We start from the raw sequence: 19,663 nt of genomic DNA, 5'->3' as shown, positions 1-19,663 counted from the left end.
AGGACTGACTCTGGCCCTGCCTGCCTGCCTGCTCCTCTGCCATCCACTCCCTTTCTGGCCACAAGATATCTAGAAAGTTAGGCTTGATCATGAAAAAGGGACTTTTTTGTAAATAAAGCTTAATTCCTTTGTGGGGATATAATCTTTCTATTTATTTTTTGTCGGTCGTGGGGCTTGAACTCTGGGCCTGGGCGCTGTCCCTGAGCTCTCCAGCTCAAAGCGAGCACTTTACCACTTGAGCCACAGTGCCACTTCCGAGATATAATCTTTCTAATCTCAGCCTTTTAAAATCCACGCAGACTAGCTTTGAGGCCCAGAATCGTGGAGCATTTGACACACTCTCCAATGATGTCAGGTTGTGTGATCAGTAATTTTTATCTGCCTGTTCTGAGAGCCATGTACAAAGTCTTCCACTATCTCTACTTACTCAGATTATACTGAGGATCTAACCAGTGTAACAAAGTAAGAAAACCAAAAAGCATAAGGACTGGGAGGGAGTACTAGTTATTCAGTCAGTATGGTTGCCTATGTATAAAACCCAAAGCAATCTACAAATTAACTTTCAGAATTAGTGTGGAGTTTGAAGTGGATCATAGATTTAAGTGTAAGAAACTAAAGTTTCTAAAAGAAACTAAGGAAAGGTCTTCAAACAGGACCCAAAATTCACTAACCGTTTAATAATGATTAAATGACCTTCACCAAAATTTAAAATTTGCTACTTATCTGGTGACATGATTAAAATGAAAAAGCCAGCACAGACTGAGAAGACATTGTTGGTAACAAGTACCCAACAAAAGATTTGTTGTCTCAGTCTTTTGTGCTGCTCTAGCAGAATATCTGAGACTGGAAAGTTGACAATGGAAAGGAATCCCTTTCTCCTGATTATTTCACAGTTTTAAGGGCAGACCGTGAATACTCACAGGAGCCAAACCTGGCCTCTGAAGAACTCACCTCTTGCTTGTGTGGAGGAGCCTGTGGGCCAAGCCCACTGGTGAGGACTGTACCACCCCCTCCCCAAACACCGGTGGACCCTACTTCCCGGTATCTCTGTACTGGCATTGTTTCCAGTACGTGAACCTCATTTGCATCTGTGTTTTATTTGTATTTGTATTTTATTTGTAAATATACCATTTATAAGAACTCTTGCAGATCAACAATGAAAAGATGAACAAAGAACATTAAAAATACTTCCCAAAAGGTTCACTGATGGCCAGAATAAACAGGAAATGATGCTCAGTGTTATTTTCAAGAACATCCAAATTAAAACCACAGTGAATTGCTGCTGTATCCCCAGGAGAATGCTGCTCAGGATGTGGAGACTGGAGACTGCGGCACGCTGGGGTTAGGGTGTCACCCTCCGTGTTGGGGCTAACCACTGGCACAGCCACTCACAACCATGCACACTTACTCCACCATCCTGCTCTCAGGATAAAAACATAAGCCCCTAAGGAGACCTGCTAGTTCATATCAGACCAGATGGTTCAAACGGGTCAAAACCGGGACCCATCTGTCAGCAGTGGGTGAGGGTATCAACCAGGGTGGCAAGTCAGAGGTAGGACGCTGAGCAGTGACAGGAAGGAACAGAGCGATGGCACATCTCAGAGCCATGCAAACATCACAAAAAACCATGTGGCAAAGGAAAGTGAGAATGAGCCAAACTTATCTATGACAACAGGTTGAACACAAGAACCAGCTCTGTCAAGAGCTACTGCTAAGGTCTGAATGTGTCCTCCAGAACCCACCTGTCGAAGCTTTATTGCCCAGTGGAGTCATTAGAGGAAGAGTCTTCGAGAGGTTTTGAAGGTGAACTCCCAGGCAGAGCACTTCATGCCCTTTCTGGCTTTCCTTCCCTCCTGACACTGAGGACACGGGTTCGAGGTACCGGCTAGTAAGCAGAGTGGCCCTCAGCACGGATCCCACGGCCACCATGACCTTGGAACTTCCAAGACATCCAGAGTAAGTGTCATACCTACCACAACTAACTAGATCAAAGCGCTTGTTGCTGTGGCAGGACAGACTAAAAACCACTGATAAATACACGCTTTAGAAGCTGGGCTGACAGCGACTTAAAATGATTCTCGATTAAGTGGACGTAAAATGTCACTTTATTAGTTACAAGTAAGTCATGTGTAAGATGTGTGCACACGGCAAGGGGGCAGGATGTCAGGAAGCAGAGAAGAGGCAGCAGGCTACAGGCTCTGGGTCCCTGCTCCGGCTCCCATGTCCACATGGAGCCATGGGGGCCCCAGGGCTGAGTGGGGACCTGGCTCTCTTCTGGACTGGACCCTCACTTGCTGAGGGTTGCCTTGCTGAAAGCAGGAGGAATGGCTTCCCTCCAGGGACCTTCCACGACCACAGACCTTTACAGGGCCCTCAGGGTGCTCAGAAGAGGAGGGCAGGACCTGAGATCCTGGCCTCTGTCCGACCCCATCTTGGTGTGCTACTGGCTGGCACAGTCTTCAGCCTGGCCGCAGTCTGGCCGTGCGGGCATGCAGATGTGGTGAGGGGGAATTCCTCTACATCATCACTCCAAAGAATGAGGGCAGCCACTGTGCAGGGCAGGTCAGCCTGGCCGCGTCCCCCGCCCCTCTCCGGAGCCCGCGCCAGCCAGCTCCCTTGGCAGCTGGTGCCCACTGCAAAGCTCTCGCCTCCTGTCTCCTGCTGCGTTTCTCTGCACCCTGCACCCTGGCCCACAGATGTGATCCGGGATCACTGAGCTGTCTCGTGGTGATGGCAGTGGACAGGCGTCGCGGCTGCCTTGAGGATGTAGGAGACAGAACTGTCTAGATAGGTCACCTCCCCCCCCCCACCTCCCTTGGTAAGGCATGGACACAGTGCTGGCCTCGGGCCCTCCGGGGAGGAGGCATGGCTGGCACTTCCCCTGGAGTGCAAGCATTGGGCCTGGCCAAGGAGACACCTCACACAGCTGGACGTGATGGTAGGTGTGGGCACAGCTCCTTCCCCACCTCCGCCCACCCTGGAAGCCCGGCCCTGTGCACATCTCTGTGTGGAGCACATAGGCAGCAAAGATGGCGCTGGGAGGGGGTTGAGTGGGCAGAGCCCAATTTACTGTAGAGCACATGGGCAGCCAAGATGGCGCTGGGAGAGAGTAGAGTGGGCAGAGCCCAGCTGATCTTCCGATCAGTGCCTAACCAGCCCGTGAAGGCTTCAGGTGCATGATAGGGTGTGACCTTGACAGTGATTGGTTCCTCTTCCTCCCTTGCCATGCCACCCGCCCTTTTTGCCTTTAAAAAGGGCTGCTCTCTGTTAATAAACGAGTTTTTCTACCTGCTGGATTTGGCTCCCCGCTGTGTCTGATTGTCTCAGACCCCGCCCGTCTTTCGTGGCCAACATCTCTGCAGGACCCTGTCCTGGGCCAGGCTGTGGACTGCTACTTTCTAGGTCATGCCTTGGCATTCCTAGCCCCAAGTATGCTTCCTACCTGCTCCCACCCAAGACCCTTTGGTGGATGCAGGGCCAAAAGATAAAGGGAGGAGGTGGAAACAGAGGAGAGGCTTGGGGACTCAGCAAAGATAAGGAAGACTGGACTCTGGCCACTCTGCTACTGGATCTGTCCAATCCAGTGGGAGAAGGACACATTGTTCCCCCAGGAAAACAGGGGCTTTTTGTTTCCAGAGCTCTTGCAACAACCGTGCCTGTTTTCTTGCTTTGCGAGGTCTCAGAATGGGAGGGAGAAGCATAGGCGGAAGTCTACAAGAAGGCAGCTTTCTACATCAGGAGTCCACCTGCTACAGACCCCCTGCAGTGACTCCTGGTGGCCTGTAAGACTGTCCCCCTCCATGTGGGACTGTCCCCTCTCCCATAAGCCCACAGGGCACGTTAACCCTGCCCCCACAGCCCTTCCTCCCCCCAATCATTTACAAAGAGCTGGTGGCTGGGGTGGGAAGGAATGCCAGTGGAGGGTGCATGCTCTGCTTGTCCTTAACTTGCACAGTTTTTAAAAATAATTTCCTATTTTACCGTGAAATGAAACGTACACAGAGAAAAATTCAGAACCTACAAGTCTAATAATTCCAACACTGTGAACAGTGTGTAGCCAGCACACAGGCCACACTTGAACCCATGGTCCCAGGCCAATCTAACCACAGCTTCTAGAGAAGTTGGCTTTGGTTTTTTTGCATGCCAAACCTGAATCTTACCCTCAGTTTCCCAGAAAGTCCTAGCATGAGATAAAACCCAACTGTTCCACTGTTTAGGAAATGCTTTATAGCCCACAACCAAAGTGTGTCCTATCCTCAAAGGCCTGTCCCGGCCACGCTCTGGTCTAAGCTTGCCAGACAAGCTCCTGAAAAATCAGATCTCATTAAGGACAAGTGTTAAATAATTTATAACAGGTACTATTATCATTTGTGACAATAACAGAAGCCAACACTGTAGATAAGATGAGCAGAGTACTAACACAGGTTTGTAAGGGCTCTGGTTTAACATCTAGAGGGTTTGAAAGGTCCACAGCCCTCCCTGAACCCCATTCTCACTGGGAGCTCATGGTCATACTGCACTTGGTGCAGGCAGGGCGGTGTGTGAGAGGTTGGCCGGCAGGCGGGCAGGCGGGCAGGCGGGCAGCGCCTCTAGTTGCTCTTCTCAGTGTGCTTTCTCAAGACCAGAGCCTGGGCCTCACCCTGTGCCTGCCCCACCCTGGTCCTCAGGTCCTCATGCCAGTCCCTGGGGTGACGAAAATAGAGGCCGTGCAGACATGCTGACTGCATTCAGGCAAAAGTGAGGCAGAAAAAGTAGTCTCTCCGCTCCCACACTGTTTCCTGTGTGAAGGAAACGCACCATGGAGGGGCCCTCCACACTTGCACACAGCCTGGCCACATGTGGACACCGGAGCCCTAGAGCCTGGAACATACTGCAGAGGTATACTGACCAGGGGTTCTGCAGGGTTCTGACCACAGTTCTGTGCTGCACCAGCGTGCTCCAAAGCAGAATGTGAATCAGCCCTGCTAGTGAATGAGCTTTTCCACACTTCACTCTCCAGAGGCCATGTGCCTGGCATCTGAGATAATTACCAGCTAACAGAGACGTGGTGGAAGGGCTCAGGTAGGACAGCCGTGTCCTGCCCTCTCTGGGAGCAAGAGTGTGCAGTCAAGTCCCCCGTGACAGAAGAAAAAGAAACTTCTGGGAGGAGCTGTATTCCAAGTGGGATTTTTGCATCACTTTTGAAAAACAAGCAGCAAAAATGAAACTTACCGGGATTGCAGTCTTCTTTGTAAACAGCTGGCTGGGACTTCTTAGATCCAAATACAACGCCTCATCTGTAATGACTCAAGATTTTAGTAACCCTGGGCTAACTGCTGGAGAGCTCCCCCCCCATCAGGAGCGTCAGGGAAGCCAGCAGGGCAGGGCCCTTCCCTCCGGACGCAGATGGACGGCTGCCAGGCTCCCACAGGGCGGCAGCAGCCAGGACTTGAGTCATCAGAAAGAAAAAAAAAAGATTTCTGTATTTTTCATCCCTGCAATTAAAATGACTGTCAGGTAGCCCTTTATTATTAATGGCTTAGTTCATATTACATATGAACTATGTGTGTTATTTTTTAATAATGTGTTATTATTTTTTTTTTGGGGGGGGTCCAGTCGTGGGGCCTGAACTCTGGGCCTGGGCGCTGTCCCTCAGCTCTTCAGCTCAAGGCTAGCGCTCTACCACTTGAGCCACAGCACACTTCTGGCTTTTTTCTTTTTGCTTATGTGGTGCTGAAGAATCGAACCCAGGGCCTCAGGCATGCAAGGCAAGCGCTCTACCACTGAGCCAACTTTCTAAGCCCATAATGTGTTATTTAAAAAGTAGGTTTTTTGTTTTTCCCTGAAGGAGGAATATTGAATCAGTAAGCTCTCCTGTTAAAACAATGCATAAAGTTAGAGAGCTGGGCACCAGTGGCTCACGCCTGTAATTCTAGCTACTCAGGAAGCTGAGATCTGAGGTGGCAGTTCAAAACCTGGGCAAGAAAGTCTATGAGACTCCTATCTCCAATAAGCTACTCAGAAAAAGCCAGAAGTGGAGTTGTGGCTCAAGTGATAGAGTGCTAGCCTTGAGCATAAAGAGGCTCAGGCACAGCACCTGGGCCCTAAGTTCAAGCTCCAGAAAAAGAAGACAAAAAGTAAGTTAGAGATGGAGAGGCCCAGACTGCAGCTCAATGTGTATGCGTGACAAGCAGGTGCTCATGTTGGGTTCCTTCAAGGTGAGCGCAGCCCTTGGGAAGCTGAGCAGGGCCCAGGGGTGTGAATGCTTCCATCCTGGGGGCTCTCCCTACCCCCGTCCCTAGGAAAGCCAACACTGCACACCACACCCCAGAATGAAGCCAGAGCCTTCAAAGAGAGCCAGACCTCCAGAAAGTCTAAAGATGGCCTCAGTAGCCTGGAGCTCCCTGGGACTGTGACCCCAGAGAGCAGGCCTCCCGCTAGCCCAGCCCCAGCTCAGGCACCGGCCAGGCACCCCAGGCAGCTCTAGGAATCCTGGCTGGAGGTCTAGACTCTGCCCCTCCCTCCTTTCCTGCCCAGGCTACAGCAGGGTTGGGGATGATGGGCGGCCAAGCCTGGGCCCATGTGAAAAGGCTAGGTGTGCACAGCTAGCGTACAAGGCAGCCACAGCAGAGTCTCCATCTCCCTGCTCTGGCAGGTGCTGTGCATGCAGAGGCACACACATAGAGGTTTAGTTTGCCTTCAATTTGTGGATCGGGCACACTGGCTCCCCACCCTGGTGTGAAGGGCAAGCCTGCCTGGCAGAGTCCCACGGGCCTCCTGCTAGTCTGGGTCTGTCCCCAGCCCCTCTGGCTGGGCCAGGTTTCAGACCACACTCCTCTGCTGAGCACTGCCCACGGCTTCCAGTCTGTGTGAACTACGGCTCGCTCTCTGGTCTCTTCAGTCCACCTTGGTTTGATAAACACACCCCTGGCGAGCATCCCGAGCGGCCCACGGGGCTGTCTTCTGACCACAGGACCCTGCTTCAGGGTGAGTAGAGATCAAGTGTTCATCCTCCCGTTTAGTAGATAGCTGTCCTAGCCTAGGCACAGCAGGCACTGGAATGTCAGGGAATGGGTGCATTCAAACCCTGCACACTGGAGCTCATGAACCCTACCAGCACAGGAAGTGACGTCACTCTCCTGGTATTGGGATCAGCGTGGCCCCTGCACAGCCACACTAACATGATGCTTACCTGGTGTGGTTTGAGTGGAAAGTAGGCAGCGAAATCCAAGCACCAGTGGCTCATGCCTGTCATCCTAGCCACTCAGGAGGCTGAGATCTGAGGATTGCGGTTCAAAGCCAGCCTGGGCATAAAATCCACATGAGACTCTTATCTCCAATTAACCACTCAGGCTGCAAATAGGCCATTGGTGAAGGCAGCACAATCTCCCCCAGACACAGAGGAAAGGCCTCTGTCCTGATGTTGCCTGTCTCCCCCCCCCCACCTCTGTCACGGTTCAGTTCTGAATGAAACGTGGGTACAGAGAAATCTTTCTCTACTGAATCAAGTGCAGTGCTAAGGGGCAGCACCTCCACCCAGCCGCAGAGCCCGCGCCCACGGACAGAGCCGCTGCCGCCTCGGCGCCGCGCCTCAGCTGGAGGGTGGGCCTGGCCCGTCCAGCCCCTCAGCTCCAGCGACTCCACACTCCAGCTTGAACTCGGTCCACCTGTGCTCTAACTCCCTCCTCTTGTGTGCCGGGTATCAGACCCAGGACTTCTCGCTCAGGAAGCACGCCGTCTATCCTGACCCCCACAGGATGTGCTTTAATTCCTGACAGGGCGTGTGAGACTCTGGCATGGGTGCGGTGCAGCCAGGGTGGGCACAGAGGACGCGGCCAGACCATGCCGGCTCAGAGTCGGTGAGCTGTGGCTGTGAGCGTCACTGCACGGTGTCCACCCTCACGGCTAGGAGGGGAGACAGGCTGAGGCCCGAGCAGTGCGTCCCGGGCCAGTACAAGCACGGGCCAGGGACCGCAGGGCCCCCAAACCTCCTCCCCCAGGCCACAGGTCAGCGCGACCCCCACAGAGCAGTCACGACCAGAGAGGAGCCACGAGCCAGGGTCCCACAGAGCAGGCCACGGGGCTTCCAAGGACTTCCCATTACGGCATCAGAGGCAAGCCTGTTAAGAAATGGGATGTAAAGCCTGAACTCCAGAGTCAACGTCCTGCTGCAGCCCAGATGGAAGTCAGCTGAACGCTTGCGTTGCCTTTAGAGACAGGAAGGTCCAGATCACAGCACGCATTTCTAAGGCACAGGCAGGGGTGAGAACGGAGGGGAATGGCCTTCAGACAGAGGAACTGACATCACCCAGGTTCTGTGAAGGGCGGTTACTTTATTAGACGCCTGTTCCACTGAAGCCACAGCCCCACCAGTCTGCAGGAAGAGCTCTGCAGGGCTCTGGAGGAGCCAACCATTGGGACATAGTTTAAATAATTTCTCAAATTAGATAAGTGAGTGCTATGTGTATTCATCTAAATATAATCAATAAAGTTAAAGCACTAGTCATCAAAATAGCTCTTTAGAAAGTTCCATGATCTATCATAAGTAGTCGTACATGATTTTCAGGAGCAATAAAGTTTTCAGCACTTTTTCAAAGGTGCTTCTGATAAAAATAAACCTTGAGCCAGGTGCCAGTGATTCATGCCTGTAATCCTGGCTACCTGAGAGGCCAAGATCTGGAGGACTGCAGTTCTGGGCTAGCCAGCCCAGGCAGAAAAGCCCATGAGATTCCATCTCCAGGAGAGCAGCAGGAGGCAGGGCAGCGCCCGTGGACCCCAGCCCGTGGATCACAGCTCAGGCCCAACCAGGACCGGAAGTGAGACCCCGGCTCAAAAAAACCTCTGAAAAGCAGTACTGGAGGCATGCCTCAAATAGTAGAGTGCCAGTCAGCAAGTGTAAGGTCCTACATTCAAATTCCCATCATTAAAACAACCCTGAATTTTAACTGAACACTTGTGGCAAATAAAAATTCTGTGTCAGTCAATCTGCCTGCTACATTGGTGTACCGGTGCTACCCAGTCCCAGCATGGAGACACACGGATGGGATGGAGTGGGGGGGGGGAGGGCAGACCCACCCCCAGGCAGAGGCTGCACAGGGCTCCCGGGGCTCTGCTCTGGAGCCAGGCCCATGTGGAGCATCTCTGCATCCAAGGTTACCCCACAGCTTATAAAGACAAAGTCTGAAATCTAGGGGAGGCAGGGACAAGGATGGGGTCCAGTCTGGGAACCTGTGGGGAACTCAGTCAATTGAAGTGGTTCTAAAGTACGAACTAGTAAGACTAATAAATACCTCCCTTCTTTTGTCAACTGAGCAATACAACGTCAATAAAAGCTTCTCATTTGAAAAGAGATTTCTTGGAAGTAGAGCTGTGATACAAGTGGTAGAAGACCAGGCTTGAGCAAAACAAAACAAAACAAAAAACAGCAAAGGGAGCCAGGTGCCCGTGGCTCACGCCTGTAATCCTAGCTACTCAGGAGGCTGAGATCTGAGGAGCATGGTTCAAAGCCACCCTGGGCAGGAAAGTCCATGAGACTCTTATTTCCAATAAACGACTAGAAAACTGTAAGTGGCGCGGTGGCTCAAGCAGTAAAGTGCTCGCTTTGAGCTGAAGAGTGCAAGGTCAGCACCCAGGCCCAGAGTTCAAGCCTCAGGACTGACAAAAACAACAACAACAACAAAAACCCTAAGGAACAGCATTCAGGCCCGGAGTTCAAGCCCCATCCAGTACCAGTGCAAACAAAACCAAAGGGCATATTAGAATAGTTCCTTCACTGAAGAAACAGCCAGGGGGCTGGGAAGGTGGCTCGGTGGTAGAGTGCTTGCCTTGCATGCATGAGGCCCTGGGTTCGATTCCTCAGCACCACATAAGCAAAAAGAAAAAAGCCGGAAGTGGTGCTGTGGCTCAAGTGGTAGAGCACTAGCCTTGAGTTGAAGAGTTGAGGGACAGCACCCAGGCCCAGAGTTCAGGCCCCATGACCAGACTCCCTCCCCCCCCCCCCTCAAAAAAAAAGAAGAAAAAAAAGAAACAGCCAGCATGAAGGCCCACCAGAGGCTGAGGAGCAGGGAGGGAGGTGTGCACCAGGCCAGCCCCTCCCACCCCCCCCACCCGCCCACAGCGACCCTCTGTCCTCATGCCACCTGCCACTAGATGGCAGTGCTGCAACGGAGTTTAATATCCACAGGTGCTGGAACATTTTGCAGAGGGTTACAATTTTTCATTTTTGCCAGTCTTGGGGCTTGAACTCAGGGCCTAGGTACTGTCCCTGAGCTGCTTTTGCTACCACTTGAGCCACAGCGCTGCTTCTGGTTTTTCTGTGTATGTGCTACTGAGGAATCAAACCCAGGGCCTCATGCATGCTAGGCAAGCACTCCACCACTGAGCCACCTTCCCAGCCCAGTCAATTCTTTAGCAGTAAGAAGAATGTGACTTCTTGGTAAGTCACACAGCGTGTGAGCATGTGGGGCCTGCCACACCCACGCGGGGCTCCACAAGGAAGCCCCTTGGAGTACTGAGCCCCGCGCCCCCCCCCCCCCCCCCAGCAGGCTCAGCTCCTGCCCACTGGCCTGGCCTGCAGGGCTCCTGTGGGAGCTCACCACCACAGTCAAGGCAAAGACCTGCTCCTAATGCGAACTGAGATCTTAGTAATACTTTGTGGCTACTTCAGAATTAATACTGACGCACAGCCAGGATTTCACTACGATTTCACACCCATCAGGAAGGAAAGTCACTATTTGCGGAGCTTCGCAGAGCACTGTGCCTCCACTCGCCAGCACCGAGGTTCCACCAGGTACTGGGGGCTACAGCCTCTTCTTCTGCAGCACCTGAGCAGTGCTCCTTCCTGGCGGGCTGCTCTTGGCTTCTGTCTGTGCAAAGTTCCAGTCCACGGGGTTGAGAAGCTGCTGCGTCTTCTTGTGAGTCCAGTAGGGATTGAGGATTAGTGTGAGCAGAGCCAGCCCAACAAGGAACAATACAAAGTGCGGCAGGTACAAGCTGCTGACCAGGCTGTCCCAGTGCCAGAAACACACCCACCACATGTGGTAGGTGAGCACCATGCGGCAGTGGAACATGTGGACCATCAGCCACTGATTGAACCTCCAGAGCAGCGTCTCGGACCAGCCGGCCTAGGGACAAGACACTGCGGTCAGCGGATGGAGCGAGCACAGCCCTCCCACCCAGAGCAGCAGCCTAGGGGACACGTGCCATCCCTACACTCAAAACACCAACCAGAAACCCTCTTCACAGCAGCACACACTATTGCTAGGGCTTTGGTCTCCCCAGCACAGTTCTGAAAGAACTGGCAAGCCGTTCTTGATTTCTGCCTCCTAAAGTAGGGATTTATTCCTTTTCTAACCTTTTTATCCTGATTTTGCATAGATGAACAAACAGGCTCTACTTATCTAACACAAGACATAATGCAAGCCAAGCTGCCACATCCATGATCTCCATTAAGTTTACCCTCCCTAACTCTACCGCCATACCTATACCTTCCATACCTATATCCTTCTGTGTTTATACCTTCTATACCCATACCTTCCATACAGATATCTTCTATACCTATATCCTCCCATGCTTATACCTCCCATACCTCTACCCTTCTGCTACAGTGTTCTATGTGTGAGAAGCACTCAGTGATATGATATATCTGTGGACTGGCCAAACATGAACAGTGTTTCAATTTCCAAATAAGAGTGATACATGGTCAAAGACGGCAAGAACCTATGCTAAAAATACTCTTAAGAAGTGCAACATAAGTTGGGCACCCGTGGCTCATGTCTACAATCCTATCTACTCGGGAGGCTAAGATCAGAGGATCGCAATTTGAAGTCAACTTGGGTAGGAAAGTCCATGAAACCCTTATCTCCAATTAATTACAGAAAAAGCCAGAAGTGGTGTTGTGGTTCTAGTGGTAGAGTGCTAGCCTTGAGCAAAAAGGAGCTCAGGGACAGCACCCAGGCCCAAAGTTCAAGCCTCAGAACTGGGAAAGGAAAACAAAGAAGTGTAAAGTAGCTGGGCACCAGTAACTCACACCTGTAATCCTAGCTACTCAGGAAGCTGAGACCTGAGGATCATGTTTTGAAGCTAGCATGGGCAGGAAAGTTTATGAGGCTCTTATCTCCAGTTAACCATCAAAAGAGGCAGAAGTAGACTGTGGCTTAAGTGGTAGTGTACTAGACTTGAGAGGGGAGGGAAAAAAAAGTTTGGGGACAGGGCCCAAGCTCCAGGACCACCACCACCACCAAAAAAAAAGCGTAACAAAAAGGACATCCTGACATGAAAGTGAGTCATGAGTGTGTATGGAGGACGTTAATAAAACACATTTCCAACACAAAAGCAAAGTCTAGACAAACCACTATGCTCGGTGCCAGTGTTCTGGTCATGAGCAGGCTGGCAGGTAGGGCCCTGTGCCCCAGGAGGTAGGGGAACGTGAAGGGAAGGCCTATCTGAGTGGGAATGGGGGTGGGGACAGTGGAACACGGTCATCCAACCTCACCTCCGACCTCACCAAAACACTAGAAATGGCATGTGTGGAGTAAGGAAAGAGGTCACACTGTCTCTTTCAGGACACCCAGGAGATGCAGGATGAAGGAAGGACACTGGGTCAGTGTCTTGTCAGTGCAATCAGCTGCCGGTGGTGTGCGGCAGGCTCCGAGGCACGCCGGCCTTGGGGAGCAGTGCAGGGAACAGAATGAGGGCCGTGTCCCCAGCCTGTCTGCCCCGCCCTTCCCTGGGAGTACGCACCTTCAGGAGCATCCAGGAAACACAGGTGAAGGGAGTGCTCACCTCCAGGAGCAAGGTGGTCATGGCTAGATAGTGCCCTGCTCTGAGATTGACCACCAAGCCAAGAAATCCAAGGAAAGCAAAGAGGTGATGGGCACCCAGGAATAGATCGAAGGTGCGGAAGCACAGGCTCGACAGGTGAATGGCCACATTCTCGAAGAAGAAGAAGCCGGTGGCGGTGGTGATGTGAAACCAGCACCAGTTCTGCTGGGCCAGTGCTCTGTCTGCCTGGAGCACGGGGTCCCCCAGCAGAGCCCACAGGCCTGAAGCTGTGCTCTGCACACCAAACACGGCCCGTGTGGCCGCGAGGTCCCAGAAGACCTTCTCTCGGGCTGCCAGGGAGCGGTAGGTGATGTTCAGAGAGGACGAGAGCTGGTGGCAGACCACAAAGACGCCCAGGTAGAATATGAAGCCTGCAACCACCAGCGTGGAGCGGATTTCCCAGGAGGTGTAGTCCAGGTCAAAAACGCTCTCCGACATGGCCCCGCCGCTTACAGGAGTCATCTTCCTCCACGGTTACCGGCTGCCCGGAGCTGCAGCCAGCACCACTGGACCTGCCGCTGTATCCTGTCCCAGTGAAGTCTCCAGCCCGGGCCAGCACCTCACTGCTGTGTCTTATCCTAGCGAACAGTCTCCAGAGTCTTCACACACGCAGCTTCAGGCTGAAGAAGAAACGAGAACTCACTTTATATGGCCTCACAGAAGCAGGCCTGCTGCTCCGGCAAGGCAAGGCAGAGGGAGCGCTTCACTGCTGTGCCTTGTTCTCATTACATGCAAACACTGACAAGCGTAGTGAGGCAACACCTGACAGCACAGGATGGGAGAGGATAACCTGCGGCATCAGAGGAGGAGAGGCGGCAGGAAGGGGGGACACCCAGACAGGATTTGGTTTTTTTGTTTTTGTTGGTCGTGGGGCTTGAACTCTGGGCCTGGGCACTGTCCCTCAGCTCTTCAGCTCAAGGCGAGCGCTCTACCACTTGAGCCACAGCGCCACTTCCGGTTTTCTAGTGGTTTATTGGAGATAGGAGACTCACAGGTCTTTCCTGCCCAGGCTGGCTTTGAACCGTGATCCTCAGATCTCAGCCTCCTGAGTAGCTAGGATTACAGGCGTGAGCCACTGGTGCCCAGCCCAGACAGGATCTTTAACATGAATTCCACAACAAGGCCCTAGCCTTTGTGGCAATCTGTCAGTAGTTATACAATTCACAGAGGCCACAGGGTAAAATGCATCTAAATAACTGCACTGCAATACACTTTATAAAGCACCATGCTTCTAGAACCCAGGACAAAAGCATATGGTGCTCCAGCATGTGGCCAAGCACACACATCTGTCTCTGGCACACCCCATCCACCTGCACGCCCTCGCGGCCTGGACCTGACGATGGCTGGCCCCCATTGTATTTGCTGAACACAGATGCTGAACCACACTCACTCATGTGGTCTAATGGGCCTGCCTGGCCTACTCTGTGATACCGTGAAGACCCGAATCTCAGGTTCTCAGGACTGGACGACACAGGCACCCACAGGGACTGGGATTCACAGAGCTGGCACAGGAGCCTCTGCCTGAGGGTGAATGGGGAAAACCGCATGCACGTGTGAGCACATTACAAGTTCAGCTTCCTTGTATAGGCTGATAAAAATGAGGCACGGGCCAGGCGCCCATGGCTCATGCCTATAATCCTAGCTACTGAGATCTGAGGATCGTGGTTCAAAGTCAGCCTGGGTAGGAAAGCCTGTGAGACTCTTCTCCAATAAACCACTAGAAAACAGGAAGTGGCGCTGTGGCTCAAGTGGTAGAGCGCTAGTCTTGAGCTAAAGAGCTGAGGGACAGTGCCCAGGCCCCGAGTTCAAGTCCCCTGACACCCCCCCCCCCCAAAAAAAAAAAAGAAAAAAAGAAAAAGAGGCACAGATGAACAAAGGAGAGCGGGAGAGGAGCAGTCCGGTGTGCATCACAACAGCTGGCCACAGGAACCCATGAATAGTCTGTGAGGCCACACCCAGGGCAAAGCTCGCTCCCGCTTTCCTGGACACAGCGGTACACACCTGGACACCGTGGTGATCACACGGTGAAGGGCACGATCCTTCCGTACAGCTGCACTGACTGGGAAGCCCACATCCACACTCACTCTCCTGGCATGCTGGTGGCTCCAAGCCACTGCCCTGAGGTGTGTTTTTGGCATACATGGACGTTGTCTCTGGTGACCAGGAGGCTGCTCCATCTACAACCCACCCTCGCGGTTCTCGTCTCTGATGAGGTCATAGTGAGGCTCCAGTTTCTGAACCCAGTATCTCCAAATGCACTGAGAATCACTCTGTTCAGACCAGGTTCAACACTGCCAAGGGACTGGTACAGTGGCCTTCGCACACTGTACCTCTGAACCCAGGTTCTAGGTACAGATCTGCTTCAGCACCAAGTGCAGGGCTGGGAGGGGAGCCGTCTCCTCTCAGGGTGAGATCTCAGGGTGACAAACCAGAGGCCTTACTTGCAACACTGAACGGCAACCCCGGAACCAAAACTGCAGACTGCTGAAAGGCAGACTTGTCCAAAAGGCCCGTTTGAACTTTGCGCAGTGGTCAGACATGACTAGTCCCGTTTCTGCCATGATTGCATCAGTGTGAAATCATGTGGCGAAACTTGGCTCCTGTGTGGCTTTGCCCCCACAGGTGGACCCTGGCTCCGAAGAGGTCTTGGCGTCCACCCCAGAGAGCGAGGAGCACAGAGCTGTCCAGGAGAGTTCTGGGTCAGGGGGCGGAGAGGGACTCCAGGGCACCAAAACCAGAGGATTCAGAGCAGCCTGGGGGCCAGACGCCTGTAATCCCAGTCATGCGTAGGCACAGCCACGCCATCCAAAAATTAACTATAATGACACCCACAAGAAAGCCCTGAGTTGAAACCCAGTACTAATCAAAGAAGCCCAGCTTCGTGGTTCCCATACTGGTTTTAGTTCCTAAGCTTTCTTCTTAGCCATATTGGGCCCTAGTGTCTGTCTCACGGTAGGAGTAAGAAATATATAGCAGCACCTGCTATGTCCTAGGGGTGCTCAGCTGGTTTGCTGAACCTTTACAAGAGAACAGAAACCACTGCAGCCAGATGACTCAGACAGTGACACAGAGGCGAAGGAGCCGGAATGGAGGCCTGGCATGCCCCAAGAACAGTCCTGGGACAGATTAGACACAGAGGCAACAGATAAGAAACCCAGGGCACTTACTACAGCAGCAGCAGAACTTCTGGTCAAGCCTGTGCTCTCCTGAGTCACGGTGTCCCCTAGCTGGGGATGCAGGAATGAGGGAAAGTCAAGTTCCTGAGGCATGAGGGTAGCTGGCCACCTAGTCCCAGTTGGAAGGTGCTGGGTGGCAACTGACCATCCTCCTCGGAGTCCTGAAAAGCCCCTCTGCGCTGTCACTGCAGGGCAGCCACGGCTCACCCGGTCACGCAGGGGCACCCATGGAGTTACGGCTGGGCAATGGGGTGAGCTCCAGTTCACCTTCTGCATCTATTTCTGCCACGGCTCTGTTCCCCAGCTACATAAAACTCAACCTGAAGACTCGCCCTCTTCACCTGAACTATGCACACACACAGTCACTGATCACGCCACCCCTCTTCTCTGTCTAGCCAGAGCACCACAACTACAGGTCTTCATTTTCTCTGAGGAAAAATATTCTCCAGATCCATCTTACTCTTCCTCCTGGACCATGTGGTGGATCAGTGTTCTAGGGCACCCCACCAGGCCTTGTAAAAGATGGGAATGAAACACATGGGTGAGAGCGGTTAATCCTGCTGTGGTGTGGCCACGCCACCTCACTGGGAGCTGCTCACCAGGGTATCAGCATTTCTGTGCTTGGTTAGAGCATCTACCCCAAACCTGGAATAAGGTCACACTGGTTTTCTGTGTCATCAGTCCAGATCACTGTTTCAGGGAGGCCTGGCATCATGTGACTCTTCAGGAGAGACTATTCTGCACAACTTGCAAAGGCTGATAAACTGCCCCATTTCCTTCCCACCACTCACGCTCAGCTCTGTCCCTAACCCAGAAGCGAATGTCACCATCCCTCGGCCCCCCACAGCACAAACTTGCCTCTGCCTCTCGGGAACTGGCTTTCTCATTCTGCTGGGTTTCCGTGGAGCTGGCAGGAGAACGACCCTCTAACGCTTTGAGAACTACGTGTGAACTGGTGGTCAGAATACCCTCTGTGAAATGGAAATACAAGTCCGACCTGACCGCCGACCTCTGGTGGCCGCCTCCTCGGCAGAGGCTCCGCCGCAAAAAGGGAAGGAAGCCCGGCCGGGTGTCTGTCCCTCGCGTCCCGAGCCCTTCCCTGCGACCCCGGCCCTTCCGGGGCGCCGGGACGGGGAGAGCCGGTCGCCGGCCTCAGGGTCCTGGACGAGGCCACAGGGACGGGCGGACGGGCGGAGTGCGGCCCCGGACCGCAGCGCGCCTGCTGCGGGAAGCGGGGGGCCCTGACCTGCGACTGACCCGGTCCCGACCCCCGACCCCGCGCCCCCTGCCCCGACCCCGACCCCGCGCCCCCCGTCCCGACCCCACCCCTGCACCGGTCCTGACCCTGCTGCCCTGCCCCGACCCCCGCGCCCCCGGTCCTGACCCCACCCCCGCGCCCCCTGCCCCAACCCCGCGCCCCCTGCCCCGACCCCGACCCCGCGCCCCCTGCCCCGACCCGACCCCGCGCCCCCTGCCCCGACCCCGACCCCGCGCCCCCTGCCCCGACCCCACCCCCGCGCCCCCTGCCCCGACCCCACCCCCGCGCCCCCTGCCCCGACCCCGACCCCGCGCCCCCTGCCCCGACCCCACCCCCGCGCCCCCGACCCCGACCCCGCGCCCCCTGCCCCGACCCGGACCCCGCGCCCCCTGCCCCGACCCCGCGCCCCCTGCCCCGACCCCGCGCCCCCGGTACTGACCCGGGCCGGGGCAGGTCGCAGTCAGCGGCGGGCGCCCGCTCCGCACCGCCGGGACGGCAGGGAGCCCGGGCTCGCGCATCCGCAGACGGGCTCAGCGCCAGCACGCCGGCCCCGCCCGCTCCGCCCGCGCCCGGCCCCGCCCTCGCCCGGCGCGGGCGTCGTCGTCACCGTCGCTGACGTCACCGGCGCGCGCCGGGGCCGCGCACACGCGCTGTTCACTCCGTGGGAGCTACCACGTCGGGCGGCGCGGGGGGGGCACCGGGCCGGACCATTCGAGCGGCCGGGGGGGGGGGGAAAATGAGCGCCGGGCCGGACCATCCGGGCGGCCGGGGTGGGGGGGGCGGGATGAGCGCCGGGCCGGACCATCCGGGCGGCCGGGGTGGGGGGGGCGGGATGAGCGCCGGGCCGGACCATCCGGGCGGCCGGGGTGGGGGGGGCGGGATGAGCGCCGGGCCGGACCATCCGGGCGGCCGGGGTGGGGGGGGCGGGATGAGCGCCGGACCGGACCATCCGGGCGGCCGGGGTGGGGGGAGCCACAGCGCCACTTCCGGGCCTTTCAGCGTCGGTGGTGCGAGGCGTGCGAGGCGGGCGAGGCGGGCGCCCCTCCGCCGAGCCACAGCGCGGCGCCTTCGCGGTGGCTCGCGCGGTGCGAACCGGTGTTGACTCGGATTCAGGAAAGCCGTCCTGGCTCAGACCCCAGGGCATGACAGACGACCCACGCTGCCCGGCCCAGCCGTCCGCCGGCCCCGGGGCGCGCCCCGGTGTCCCCCCGGCCCGCCCCGGCTCCCGGGCCGCGCGCCCCGGTGTCCCCCCGGCCCGCCCCGGCTCCCGGGCCGCGCCCCGGTGTCCCCTCCCCGGCCCGCCCCGGCACCCGGGCCGCGCCCCGGTGTCCGGCTGCAGCGCCGGGATCTGAATGCATTGCTTCCGAGTAGGAGCAACAGTGAACTTGGCTTCTGTATCTGCTCGCTCGCCCGTGCACCGCGCCTCCCCCTCCGCCTGCGCGTGCACCGCGCCTCCCCCTCCGCCTGCGCGTGCACCGCGCCTCCCCCTCCGCCTGCGCGTGCACCGCGCCTCCCCCAGCCTGCGCGTGCACCGCGCCTCCCCCTCCTCCTGCGCGTGCACCGCGCCTCCCCCTCCTCCTGCGCGTGCACCGCGCCTCCCCCTCCTCCTGCGCGTGCACCGCGCCTCCCCCTCCTCCTGCGCGTGCACCGCGCCTCCCCCTCCTCCTGCGCGTGCACCGCGCCTCCCCCTCCTCCTGCGCGTGCACCGCGCCTCCCCCTCCTGCGCGTGCACCGCGCCTCCCCTAGCCTGCGCGTGCACCGCGCCTCCCCCAGCCTGCGCGTGCACCGCGCCTCCCCCTCCTCCTGCGCGTGTACCGCGCCTCCCCCTCCTCCTGCGCGTGCACCGCGCCTCCCCCTCCTCCTGCGCGTGCACCGCGCCTCCCCCAGCCTGCGCGTGCACCGCGCCTCCCCCAGCCTGCGTGTGCACCGCGCCTCCCCCAGCCTGCGTGTGTAAGCCCCCCCCCCCATGGCTCTGTGTTCTGAGACTCCGGAGTCCAGGACATGCTGTTGCTGGCCACTATGGCAGGTATGTACCACCATGCCCAGCTTCTCTGGGTAGATAGAGCCCCACAGACTTTTCTGCCCAGGGTGTCAGTAAACGCTCATCTTCCCAGCTCCGTCTCAAGGAGCTAGGAGAACGGAGGAGAGCCACATCCAGGAAGGGAGACACTGACCCTGCTGCCTTCAGGGCCGTCGCTGGTCCCCTGGGCTTTCTAACACGGTAGGTGTTAGAAGGGTGACAACCGGGACTCCACAAAAAGGAGTTCAAACATCGTCCAGGTGACACGCGGGACTCAGTCATCTAGATGATGTGGGAGCTCCTTTTTGTTTGCTTTTTTTTGGGGGGGGTTCCGGTCATAGGGCCTGAACTCTGGGCCTGGGCACTGTCCCTCAGCTCTTCAGCTCAAGGCTAGCACTCTACCACTTG

General features: G+C 56.0%; 2 protein-coding genes across 4 annotated transcripts in view; both read right to left on the bottom strand.

Annotated features, from left to right (window-relative positions):
• Arhgef10 (Rho guanine nucleotide exchange factor 10) overlaps window positions 1-5,269 on the bottom strand; it is an 82,091-nt gene extending 76,822 nt beyond the window's left edge. Inside the window, exon 1 of the mRNA XM_042689865.1 lies at window positions 5,212-5,269. The gene's annotated coding sequence lies outside the window, so the exon portion shown is untranslated. The remainder of the gene's footprint in view (window positions 1-5,211) is intronic.
• Window positions 5,270-10,519: 5,250 nt separating this feature from the next.
• On the bottom strand, window positions 10,520-17,751 carry Cln8 (CLN8 transmembrane ER and ERGIC protein). 3 transcript variants are annotated; one of them, XM_042689872.1, is made up of 3 exons: window positions 17,675-17,751; window positions 12,721-13,421; window positions 10,520-11,102 (listed from the first exon to the last, which is right to left on the bottom strand). In XM_042689872.1, the coding sequence occupies exons 2-3, from the start codon at window positions 13,261-13,263 to the stop codon at window positions 10,779-10,781; spliced, it is 867 nt and encodes a 288-aa protein (XP_042545806.1). In that variant the 5' UTR covers window positions 13,264-13,421; window positions 17,675-17,751; the 3' UTR covers window positions 10,520-10,778. The 3 variants fall into 3 exon arrangements, with proteins under 3 accessions (XP_042545806.1, XP_042545807.1, XP_042545805.1); XM_042689873.1 differs by lacking the exon at window positions 17,675-17,751 and adding an exon at window positions 15,969-15,990; XM_042689871.1 differs by lacking the exon at window positions 17,675-17,751 and adding an exon at window positions 14,803-15,100.
• Between the last annotated feature and the right edge of the window lie 1,912 nt (window positions 17,752-19,663).

This window comes from Dipodomys spectabilis, unplaced genomic scaffold (genome assembly GCF_019054845.1).
Source record: "Dipodomys spectabilis isolate Male_0828 unplaced genomic scaffold, ASM1905484v1 ptg000128l, whole genome shotgun sequence".
Classification (NCBI taxonomy): domain Eukaryota; kingdom Metazoa; phylum Chordata; class Mammalia; order Rodentia; family Heteromyidae; genus Dipodomys; species Dipodomys spectabilis.
Note: the sequence above shows the minus strand (reverse complement) of the source record. Positions and strands in the feature narration are given on the sequence as shown.